The sequence below is a fragment of the Solanum pennellii genome, chromosome 12 (genome assembly GCF_001406875.1).
Source record: "Solanum pennellii chromosome 12, SPENNV200".
NCBI classification, from domain to species: Eukaryota; Viridiplantae; Streptophyta; class Magnoliopsida; order Solanales; family Solanaceae; genus Solanum; species Solanum pennellii.
In genome coordinates this window covers 1,914,944-1,926,972 of record NC_028648.1, presented here as the reverse complement: position 1 = coordinate 1,926,972, position 12,029 = coordinate 1,914,944, and the positions used below count along the sequence as shown (strand labels likewise).

General features: G+C 31.4%; 2 protein-coding genes and 1 long non-coding RNA gene across 8 annotated transcripts in view; 1 reads left to right on the top strand and 2 right to left on the bottom strand.

The window, feature by feature from the left end:
• Nucleotides 1–2,216, bottom strand: part of LOC107005917 (probable glycosyltransferase At3g07620) — a 32,669-nt gene extending 30,453 nt beyond the window's left edge. Inside the window, exons 1-3 of one of the 6 annotated variants that reach the window (XM_027913651.1) lie at nucleotides 2,034–2,216; nucleotides 1,908–1,951; nucleotides 15–342 (exon numbers count right to left, since the gene is read on the bottom strand). In XM_027913651.1, coding sequence (XP_027769452.1) covers nucleotides 15–280 — 266 coding nt within the window. In that variant the 5' untranslated portion in view covers nucleotides 281–342; nucleotides 1,908–1,951; nucleotides 2,034–2,216. Of the gene's footprint in view, nucleotides 1–14; nucleotides 355–678; nucleotides 763–1,907; nucleotides 1,952–2,033 lie in introns of all 6 variants that reach the window. The other 5 variants (XM_027913648.1, XM_027913647.1, XM_027913649.1 and 2 more) reach the window with 5 other exon arrangements.
• Nucleotides 2,217–3,165: 949 nt separating this feature from the next.
• LOC114075079 lies at nucleotides 3,166–5,555 on the top strand. Its single transcript, XR_003575418.1, has 3 exons — nucleotides 3,166–3,321; nucleotides 3,517–3,598; nucleotides 4,524–5,555. It is a non-coding gene; the product is annotated as an uncharacterized LOC114075079 (long non-coding RNA).
• A 183-nt stretch (nucleotides 5,556–5,738) lies between these two features.
• On the bottom strand, nucleotides 5,739–9,449 carry LOC107006803 (sugar transport protein 14-like). Its single transcript, XM_015205322.2, has 5 exons — nucleotides 9,215–9,449; nucleotides 7,702–8,024; nucleotides 7,365–7,602; nucleotides 6,578–6,969; nucleotides 5,739–6,387 (listed from the first exon to the last, which is right to left on the bottom strand). The coding sequence occupies exons 1-5, from the start codon at nucleotides 9,354–9,356 to the stop codon at nucleotides 5,935–5,937; spliced, it is 1,548 nt and encodes a 515-aa protein (XP_015060808.1). The 5' UTR covers nucleotides 9,357–9,449; the 3' UTR covers nucleotides 5,739–5,934.
• Nucleotides 9,450–12,029: the final 2,580 nt, after the last annotated feature.

Here is a 12,029-nt window from a genome sequence, read left to right as displayed (position 1 = left end):
AGCGATGAGCCAACATATGTACATCATCAAAGCTTGAAAGCGTTCCGGAAAATCTTTCACCAATCTTAGCTGATTCAACAACAGAAGGTTCTTTACTCGACTGACTTACCTTTTTGGGTAGCTGAATATTGCTCTCGGATAACAGGGAATGAAGAGCATTTCCATACGGAAGCATCAAGGTCTGACAAAATAAATGAGTCACAGCCACCAAAACCACTACCAAAATCCATTTTCTTTTATCAATTTGACACACCGATTGAAACTTCGAGCTGTACTTCATTCTTAAAGTTCAGCTCAATATCAATAGCTCGTCATAGCAATAAGAATATGCTTCATCATTTCCTGCATAAAAATCTACTATTCGTAAAAAATCTCGTACTTTTTACTATTCATGAACACACAGAGGAGAGGTAATCATCAGAGTCTTAAGCACAATCAATGCTTTGGTCGCGCCTACTGCCTTCCACTTAAACTATACATATTTCTTGAAAAAGATTTAAGGTTCAAAAACTAGCCCAATCTCCATATAATGATAGATTATGAAAAATATGTATTTTACACTATATTCAAGATGTACTGAAAATGAACTATCTACTATATAAGAGCTTGACTACAACAACAATATATCCAATGTAGTCCTACAAAGTGGGGTTCGTAGAGGATAGAGTGTACGCATACCTTACCCCTAGCTTAGAGGTAAAGAGGTTGTTTCCAATAGACCCTCAGCTCAAGGAAAACAGTTCAGAAAAAGAATAATCAGAACTGAAAGCATAACAAGACATTCTGATCAGTAACTACAACAAAATAATACGATAATCGAAGTACAAGAAACAACAAATAGTAATAGAAATCGAAGGACAAGAAACTACCGTAGTAGTACTACGACTACTAGTATAGAGTGATAGCAAGACAACCCTCTAATTTAAGGTCATATCCTCGGTGAGCTAAAGCTGCATCATGTTTTGTCTAATCATCCCTTTCCAATGCTACTTTGGCCTACCTCTACCTCTCCTAAACTACCCATAGCCAAATTCTGACACTTCCGCATTGAGGCATCCGTACATCTTCACATGTACAAACCATCTAAGTCTCGCTTCCTGCATGTTGTCCTCCACAGAAACCACTCCCATCTTGTCCCAAATATCCTCATTTCTAATCCTATTTCTCCTAGTACGCCCATACATTCATCGCAACATCCTCATTTCCGCAACTTTCATCTTCTAAATGTGAGAATTCTTGATTGGACAACACCCAATACAACATAGTTGGTCTAACCACCAACAAAATAGCTTGACTAAGCTGTCAAGAACAATCTTTAGCTGCGAATTCAAGCTCCAAGTACTAAAACAACAACAGGATATCTCTTAAATATGAACATGAAAGTTGCTAAAAGCAAGCAAGGAGATGAACTTTTTTATCAACTCAAGCAATATCTTTAGCTTCAAATTCAAGCTCTATGAGCCAAAACAACAATTGAATTATCTCTTGAACTTGAACTTGAACATAAATGTTACTAAAAGCAAGAAAAGAACATAACTTTGATCAACTCAAGCACAATCTTTAGCTTCAAATTCAAGCTCCAAGAACCAAAACAACAACTAAATATCTCTATAAATGAACATAAAAGTTACTAAAAGCAAGATAGAAACTGAACTCTATCAACTCAAGCACAAAATTGATCAAGCTCCAAGAACCAAAACAACTGCAGGGTATTTCTAAAATGGGCATAAAAGGTACTAAAAGCAAGAAAAGTACACAACTTTCTTATCAACCCAACCACAATCTTTATCTTCAAGAACCAGCTCTATGAGCCAAAAACAACAAATGGGTATCGCTAAAATGAGCCTAAAAAATAACCAAAAAACAAGAAAGAGCTAAACTTTGATCACCTCAAACACAATCTTTACCTTCAAATTCTAGCTCCATGAGCCAAATCAACAATTGGGTATCTCTAAAATGAACATAAAACTAATTATAAGCTAAAAAAGAACTCAATTTTGATAAACTCAGGCATTCTTGAAATAAAGCATTACCCAGCAAAAGATCAAAACTTGAAGCTCAGCTCAGCAGCTGTCGGTAGTGGCCACAAACACTCAAAGAAAAAAATATTAAGAAGTTTAATTTATTAGAGTAGCAAAATCCATTAATTTTTCTGGAATTTTTATCAAACCAAAGCTAATGTTTTTTAGTATTTCAAAATGGAACAAGAGTTAGTGGATATAGCATGCTTTGCGTAATCATAAAGATATTAATTACATAATAATATATAAATATTATTCTTGTGAAATTAATTAAAATAGAAGGTGGTTAGGAAATATTTTATAAAATTAAGCGATTTTTTTTTAAAAAAGTTTATGTATGCTAGCTCATAAATATTTTAGCAATATAATTTTCGAAAGATTTTTTTCTTTACAAAACCCTCTTTAGGGAGTTGGGAAAAAGTAAGTGAAACCTCACACCATTTTTTACGCATATTTTAGACATTTGGTAGCCATTTTAGAGGAATGATGCCATGTTGGGTGATGTGACTTCTTAATTAATTTTTTACAAAACCTTTACGGATTCTTTGTAGGGAGAAGAAAAGTAGTACGTCAAAACTTACCATTTTTTGCACATATTTTGGATATTTAGTAGCTGTTTTTTCACGAATTAGATGGTTTACTAAGTTTTTTTCGTGTGTGTTAACTCATGAATATTTTGTGATATGTTTCCAGATGATTTTTTTATAAAATTTTTACGGAATTCTCCGAAGGGAGTTGAGGGAGCAACACGTGAAACATTGACATTTTTTTGCACATATTTTGGATATATATGAGTCATTTTATAGGAAGGTTACAATTTTTTTAGTTTTTCGTGTGTGTTAATCTATAAATATTTTGGTGATATAACTTTTAAACGATTTTTTACAAAATCTTTACGGAATTCTTTATAGAGAGTTGGAGAAACAGTATATAAGCCTCACCGTTTTTACATATTTTTAGACATTTAAGAATCATTTTATAGAAATTAGACAATTTTCTTAGCATAACATATGTTCACTTATAAGCTTAAAGTCTTGAAACAAAATCAAAATCTTACATTAAAATCAAAACTTTTAAAGTTTTAAAAATTGTAAAAAAATTAATAATTTAAGTAGTATGTCATGTGAACATAGGTCAAATAATATGAAATAGAGGTACGAAGTGATTAGCTAAAATAAATATTGAATTTTGGTGATTTAATCCAAACTTAAAATTTAACCCTTTCATCTATCACAAATTATGACTCCAAATTTACCCTTTTTTCTTTAGGGTTTTGTGGCCGCTCCATTGACAGCTGCTGGTGAGTTTCTCTTCCAAACTCTTGATTTTTTGCTTAGGTAATTCTTTATTCTATGATTTTTCTTGCAGAAAATGGTCAATTCTTTTCTCAAGAATGGATGATTTTATTAAATTTAACCCAATTATTTGTTTGGTTTATAAAACTTGAAATTTTGAAGGTAAAGATTGTGATTGAGGTGATTAAACCATTGTTTAGGTCTGGATGCTTGGATGCTGGACAAAAGTTAGGGTGTCGAGCTGAGGAGAAAGCCGAAGCAAAATGTCAAGAATGTACACAAGTGAGTAATTTTTGTGTTTTTGGTATAACTATCTGTTAAAGAATGACAAAAGTTCACATCGGTGATTAATGAGATGGGTGGACTCCTTATAAGGCTTGGTCAATCCTCATTCCTTTGAACTAGCTTTTGGGGTGTGAGTTAGGCCTAAGACCTAATTTCACATGGTATCAGAGCAGAGTTCATCTCACCCGATGTTGGAACCCCCAAAATTAAAATTGTCCACGCACCAGATGCTAAGCACTGGGCGTGAGGTGGGGTGTTAAAGAATGACAAAAGTTTCACATCGGTGATTAATGAGATGGGTGGACTCCTTATAAGGCTTGGTCAATCCTCATTCCTTTGAACTAGCTTTTGGGGTGTGAGTTAGGCCTAAGACCTAATTTCACATGGTATCAGAGCAGAGTTCATCTCACCCGATGTTGGAACCCCCAAAATTAAAATTGTCCACGCACCAGATGCTAAGCACTGGGCGTGAGGTGGGGTGTTAAAGAATGACAAAAGTCCCACATCGGTGATTAATGAGATGGGTGGACTCCTTATAAGGCTTGGGCAATCCTCCTTCCTTTGAGCTAGCTTTTGAGGTGTGAGTTAGGCCTAAGACCTAATGTCACACTATCAAATCTATGTAGCATGTTATAACTTAATAATTTTTGACTGCTTGAAGCTTACAAGAAATTTCACGACGATTAACAAATCTTTCTCTAGTGAGCAGTTTAAGTACAACTTTTTAGCAAAACTTAAAGCTTTCATAAGTTTGAGTGTTGACAAGTCATCACCATACTTATATATGAAGATTGTTAAATTAGGTATATCCAATTCAATATCAATCAAATCTAAGCACCACAATAGTGTAAGATACTTGAGCGGAACTTGACATTTTGATTGTATGCAATTTAAAGTAACTAGATAAGTACAAATATTCAAGGTTTGGTTGACGGAAAAGAAGGTCTTCCAGCTATACGTGAGTAACACTCACGTCGACGAGGTGCAAAGTTTTCAAGGTTTTGCCACAAGTTGTTTTATTTACTTGTTGATTCCAGTGACGACTTTCAATGCAAGGATGTTCAAGATTCAATGCTACGATATCAAATCATCGTGATTCAAGAAGACAAAGTAGCCAAACTATCTTCAGTTGCAATAAAGGTTATGCAATTTGCAAATTAGCTAGTCCATGACAACAAGATACCCTTAAATCCTTTATACCAATGCAGTTTGCACATAAAGCTTGAACAAATTGCTCATCCAAGACATAACTTTCGCAAATATGAAAAATTTATGCCAAGATCAGGGGCAATCCATGCTTAAATCCGCATATTAGTCCTTGAGCAGTAAAGATTTCTTCAAGCAAGATGTTGAAATCGTCAACATGTCCATATACTTTTAAAATCAACTCCTTGATGGTACTCACGACGAGGGTCTCAATCCAATTATGAACATTAGAGATGATGAATTGATAGGATGGAAACTTAGCCAAAACTTTTTTTATAGAAACCTTTTGCTTTTTGTCGATGGGCTAGGATTTGATCGACAATATTCACAAGTTTTGGTTTTCTTTTTCTGAAAGTTCCAACAGTTATCCACTTCATGATAGAAGTTTTATCGCCAAAATTAAGTTGCAGAGGGAGTTCCAAGTAGTATACCATATCTTGGACAAAGTACTCATTTGTGCAGCATATTTCGCGAGGAGTAAACATAGAAAATGCTGCAAATTTGGCTCTGACAACAATTTTGATATTTGATCATTTACTGCATCAACTCTTTTATCTTCCATCACTCACAAAGATGTTTATGATTTTTTCCCCAAAAATCATGGAAAGATAGCTTGTATGTTGTCTGCATTATGCTTCTTGAAATGAACTATTCCGATTTTAAGTCTCTATCTTTCGAAATTACTGTTCTGATACATTTCATGTATGTGATGTTTACTTATATTTATAACAAATTAACAACTTTGCTTTGTGCAACTCTTCAGCAAGTTTTCCCCTTTTACTAGTATTTGTTGCAGCAGAGTGTAAAAGGCGCAGATTATTCGCGAAAATAATCTAGTAGTGAACACACAATTAGTGAAGACTAATGCTTCATTCATCACCTTTTGTGAGTGTATATATTATGAGGATAAATACTTTCTGCAATAGTAGCATCAGGATCAACTTATATGCAACTCGACTATTCCACTTCAATTTCTGCTACCTAAATTATGTCAATTCACTTTTGAGCAACTCGATAGGAATCAGAAGAGAAAGATAAAAGTATCCAAAGTGCATACATATAGTTGTAAAAAAGATGCAACAAACAAAATAAAAATTCTACAATAGTTTTCATTTCCTAAGAATACATTAAACTTTAAGATCTCCATTCTTCAATTCAATTCCATTTTCCTCTGATGAGCAATACCTTTTCCAAAACCAATGTTTTTCCCACAGCAAATAAATCTCTTCAATTGGAACTTGCTTAGTCTCAGGCAACAAAAAGTATATGAAGCAAGTCATGATTATAATAAATCCAGCAAATAACAAGAATACGCCGTATCTAAGGTGACACAATGAAACCAAGAAACATTGCGCGATTAGGCTTGTGAATATCATGTTAACACAAACAACCATACTTTGTCCTGCTGATCTTGTTTCTAGAGGGAAAATTTCACTTGGAACTAACCAACCTAAAGGACCCCATGATCTTCCATAAGCAAGAACAAATATGCAAATTATAATCACTAGGAATATCCCAATTCCTTTTGGGAGTATTACACCTTGTCCAAACTCCAATGCCAGAGTGATAGCTACCGCTACCTGTTTGATCAAAATTTCAAGTAAGGGCGCGTTGAAGTGAATTGGGAGATCAACGTCAGGATGAGAAAAGAATTACGAGGAAAGAACCATTAGTATCAACATGAACATGTATAGAAGTTATATACACTCACAGAATTACTATTTTCACTTTTTATGAACGTTGATGTATAGAAGTTAAACGAGAAATTACCATGACACATATCATCTCAACACCAGCTTCCAAGAAAAAAGCTCTTCTACCAAACTTGTCAACGAATGTCATAGAGATTAATGCAGCCACGACAAGCGCTCCACCGGTGATAGCAGATGAATACAGAGCAGCACCAGAGCCAAATCCTAAACTCTGGAAGATAACAGGGGAATAAAACAGAATAGAGTTCATTCCACTGAGTTGTTGAAATGCTGGAATAGCTAACGCTCCGATCACTAACTGTGGCCTATTTTTTCTTGAAAGTAAGTTTCGAAATGGATGTTTTATAGCTCTTGCTGCATTGCTTGCATCAACAAGATCAGCAAATTCTGCATCAACTCTTGTTGTGCCTCTAACTTTTTCCAAAACTTGTCTTGCTTGCTCTAATTTGCCTGTTGAAAATATTTCAAGCGAAAACACTAAGAGCGGGATTTTCACTAAGGGAATTCAGAATATAAAGAAGTAAGACATACGAAGAAGTTAAGAGGATTCAGTATCTACTATATATATAAAACATTGACCTTAGGACTTTGTCTAGTCACTGTACTTTTCCGATGAAGGGTGTTTGGTGCCATCCTTTTAAGGAGGCTTCTAGACGAACATACTTACCCTTACCCGTTTATCAAGTAAGGGGATTCAGAATGTCAAAAAGTAAACAAATCAACAAGCCACGAGACTTATCATCTACTATACATACATATATAATAATTTTGCCCCTTTTGACTTGATACAGAGTTTAAGAAAGAAATACAGATTCTTGAAATTTGTTGTGTAAAACAAACCTTACCTTGTTCTACGAGGCTATTAGGCGTTTCGGGGAGGAAAAGACCACCAATAAACATGAAAAGAGCAGGAATTGTTGCTATTCCAAGTGATAATCTCCAACCCCATGGATGAATTTTAGCAGTTCCATAGTTAACAAAATTGGCTATTAATACTCCCAAACAAGTTGAGAGTTGAAACAATTGGTTAACTGCTCCTCTTACTTTTGCTGGTGCCATTTCTGATAGATATAATGGAACTGCCTGTAATATTTTGCTCGTGACAAAATCAACTCAATGACAATGACAATGACTATGAATTTTGAAACTCGTTAACGAAAATATGAGTAAGTTGTAAGTTACCTGATTACTAAAGCCGATGCCAAAGCCGAGAAGACATCTACCAATGATGAGCATAGCGATGTTTGTCGCAGCAGCGTTAAGAACAGCTCCCACAAAGAAACTAATAGCACCACATAAAATACTTGCTTTTCTACCTTTTTTTCTAGTAATATGTGATGCACCAAATGCTGAAATTAGTGCAGCAAAATATAAAGATGATGTGAATAATGTAAGTATTTGATTGTCATATTTGCAATAATCTGTTTCTTTTAGATGTTCTTGTTTCCTTTTGTACACTTCTGGGAAAAATATTTTTAAGAAATCATCCATTGAAGTCACACCACCTGAAAAATAATAATAACATTAAAGCGTGTCACGTGGAAATTGAAATTAAAATATTACTAAAAGTGAAAAGAGATCATTCTTTTTTAAACAGACTAAACATGAAAGTATGTCATTCTTTTTGAAATAGCGGGAGTAGTCATGTGATTGGTATGATGTGTCAAAAAAGATTTTTCGATTAGAAAGATTGAGCCACGCAAAGACAAAACGAACGAAACAAACAAACAAAAAGTCAAATTCAATATGAAAAGATAGAAGCTGACAATTTGTAAAGTCAAGATGAGTGTGAACATATCCAAAGTCATCACGCAAGTGAAGTATGAGAAGGATAATATATACTCCGACTTTATGCCAAAATTGGAGGTAAGGAGGTTGTTTTGAATAGATGCTTAGTTCGGATTACAAAGCAATTTGTAAAACGAAGAAGCCAAGATAAAATACTGAAATAATCATGAAAAGAGTACATATAGTTCGGATTACAAAGCAATTTGTAAAATGAAGAAGCCAAGACAAAATACTAAAATAATCATGAAAAGAGTACATACTAAAGCATGATCAGTAACTAGAACAAAATAATATGATAATTAAAGTGTAAGAAACATTAAACAAACGACTACTAGTATAAAAAAAATAAGCCAGATAATTCTCAACAACCTAACTAACCTACATAGCCTTCTATTTAAGATCACGTCCACGATAAGCTGAAATTGTTGTCATGTTATGTCTGATCAACAAGTTGAATGATGAAAAATATTTTCGAAAAAAGAACATTTTTTTCCCAATTTAACACTAAATGAAATTTAGAAACCATTTCAAATGGACTAAAAGAGAAAAATATGAAAGTAAAGAAAATCATTTTCCCCTTTTGTAATTTAATGTTTGATTTGCCACAAGATTGAACTTATTTTTATTGAAATTTTTTATCTTCCTTCTAATCAAATACAAAGATAATTATCTAAAATATTCCCTTTTACTAATCATACTCATACAACAAATTGATTTGTTTTTTTTTCCTTGAACTCATACAGCTTAGATCTTAGATCCGTCTCTGACACACTGTTCATGTACATATATACTATATACTAGATCTCTTTGACTTCTTCCTTATTTATTTATTATTTTACATTTCGAACCATTTTAATGAAAATTTTGACTCTGACATAAACTCCGAACAAAACAAAATTGTACTTACCAGAGATGCCAAGATCATAACCAAATAGAGAACCTCCAATGGCAGCAACAATACATGAACAAACAAAATAACTAGTAATTTTATATTCATAAAGATGAGCTCTTGCTCCTCTACTTTTATCATCAAATCCACCACCAGCCATTTTTTTTTCTTAATTACAAATTTTAAGAACTAATTAGAATTTTTAAATGAAAAAAAAGGGAATGTTGATAGAGAAATATATTGAGAAGAAAAGTTGTTATTTATGCATGTTTTAAGGTGATTTAAAACAGACAAAGGATAATATTATTCATCCTAAAAAAGAAATGAAAATAAAAAAAATTGTCTTTTAAAGAGATTTATTTAGACAATTTTAAGTGAGTAAGCAAGTCTTCATATTTTTTTTCATTAAATGTGAATATGATAGATTTAGAAAATTAAAACAAATAAAAAGGAGATAAATTCTATGTTTAGTAAAAGAAATAAATATATTTGACTAAGCACATGATCTAATTTCCAATTAATCGAAATATGCACTTTTGATTTCTTAATCAACTATATGTCATGTTAAATTAACAATTTGTTACATCGTATGTCATATTTGATAGTGATATTAATATAGTTTTAAATATAATTTATTTTCTATAAACTAAGAAGATATATTTTAATTAATTGAATAATAAATATGTTGAGTCATATATCACAAAGTTTAAAACTAAAATTTACTAATTACACAATTATATAGAATTCAAGGGCTATGTGCTAACGATATCAAAAGATATCGCATTTAAAAAATCATTATAAGTAAATCTTTCGATAAATATTAATTAGCATTTAGGTAAAATAATAAATAACTTATTGTCGCATGATAAAATTCACTAATTGTACAGAAAAATATTTACATTGTTGGTATTGTAAAATAAATCCATTTGTATAGTAAAAATTTAAGTTATATATACGAACATTGTAGAATAAAAAACATTATCAATATTATTTTACCTTTGATTAATATGTTAGTTCTTATTATTATTTTTATTATATTATTAATTAGTGTTTATCATAAATTTTTTCTTAGGATTAACCTAAAATTATTTTAATTGTAAATATATTTGTCCAAGCTATATATACTTTATGTCTATTTCAAAATTTCACTTAATTTAACTCTAGTTTTACTAACAGAAACAATAATAATGAATTTGAAAGAATAGAATATTTAATGTTCCCTTTTTTTTATTACCTATATTATTTGTTTTGAATTTTACTTGTTTATTTTAGCAAATAAAAATAAATCTATTTTTTTCTTTTACAAATAATTATATAAACACTTGTAATCAAATTTAGATTTTTAAAATATAGTTATTCAGGATAACTCAATTAGAAAAACTTTACTACTAAATAGTAACAATTTAATAAAATTATCAAGTTAATAATTAACTAGTTTAAAGAAAAAAAAAGGTATTAGGGAGGTAAGAGAGTAATTAATAATTCATATGTCTCATTATGTGACAACATTTAGTGCTTGGTATTAGACGTTACGAATACTAATTTGACTTGTGCACTGCAAAATATAAATATAAGTAGTTAAAAAAAAGAAAAATTGGAGTGAAAAAGGGGCAAGTCAAAATAAGGTAAAAAGTAAATGTAATATTTGATCTTTGGTTTCTTACGAGAAGTTTGATATTCATATTGGAATCTGATAAAATTAAATTTGTGCTAGAAAGTACCATATTAGAGGGTGAAACGCTTCCTAACAAAAAACAATTTCGTATTCAGAAAGACTTGAACTCAAAACCCCTAATTAAGAATGAAGGAGCAATACTTATCATTATACCGATAATTGAATATTGCTAATATGAATATCTATATTATCTATTAATATATTCATTTTTCATCGAATAATATTCATATACGATCCATAGCGGTTAGTCAGTTATAAATTAGCTAGGACTATTTAGCAATGAATTAGTGACGAATTTAATAAATAATTGTTGTTCTTTAGTAATATGACAATAAATGTAATGTTTCTCCATGATGCAATGTGTGATAAATCTACCAAATAAAGTTGTTAGGAACAAAAGGAGAACTAGTAGTTGATACATGTGTGAAAAAAAAATTAAAATGGTTGAAGCATTATGTTAGTTTAATATAGAAGAATAACATTAATTTTAAACCACTAAACATTTAGGGTTATAAAAGGATATAAGAATATAATGCTGATTCAAAGTAGACTTACAAATTCAACATAGTATTTATTGGATGTTTATCTTAATTTATTATACTTACAAAAATTTCAAGTTTGCACCCTTTTTTTTAGTTCGATCTTCGTATTTGTATTGAGACTCGACTAAATCTAAATTCACGAATAGTAAGATTGTTTCCTTGGGAATACTTTCGACGAGATTTTTTTCATGAGCAGAAAGCTTGAACCTAGAACATTTGGTTAAGAATGAAGGATTTTTTATTATCCATCACAGCTCATATCGATAATTTAAACTCACTTAATTATAGTAAACATGCATTCAAATATTTACACTCAACAATTACTAATAGTTGAATGGAAGATTGATATTTATCTTTTATATGTACAAGTTTATTCTTTAACCATGGTTAACTTATATGTATTTTTACCTTAATTTTAGTGAACTAAGGTTGATATAGATAAAATTTTACTATTAATTAGCAACTCCTAAGTTAATGAAGGATTAGTGATTTAATTAAGAAGAAGAATATCTCGTAATCTGTCTGTAATAAATTAGGTTAAGATATAAATTCTTATCCTCTAGGTTATCCGATTTTCAACATTTATCTTTTAATGAGCCCCCCCCCCCCCCCCCCC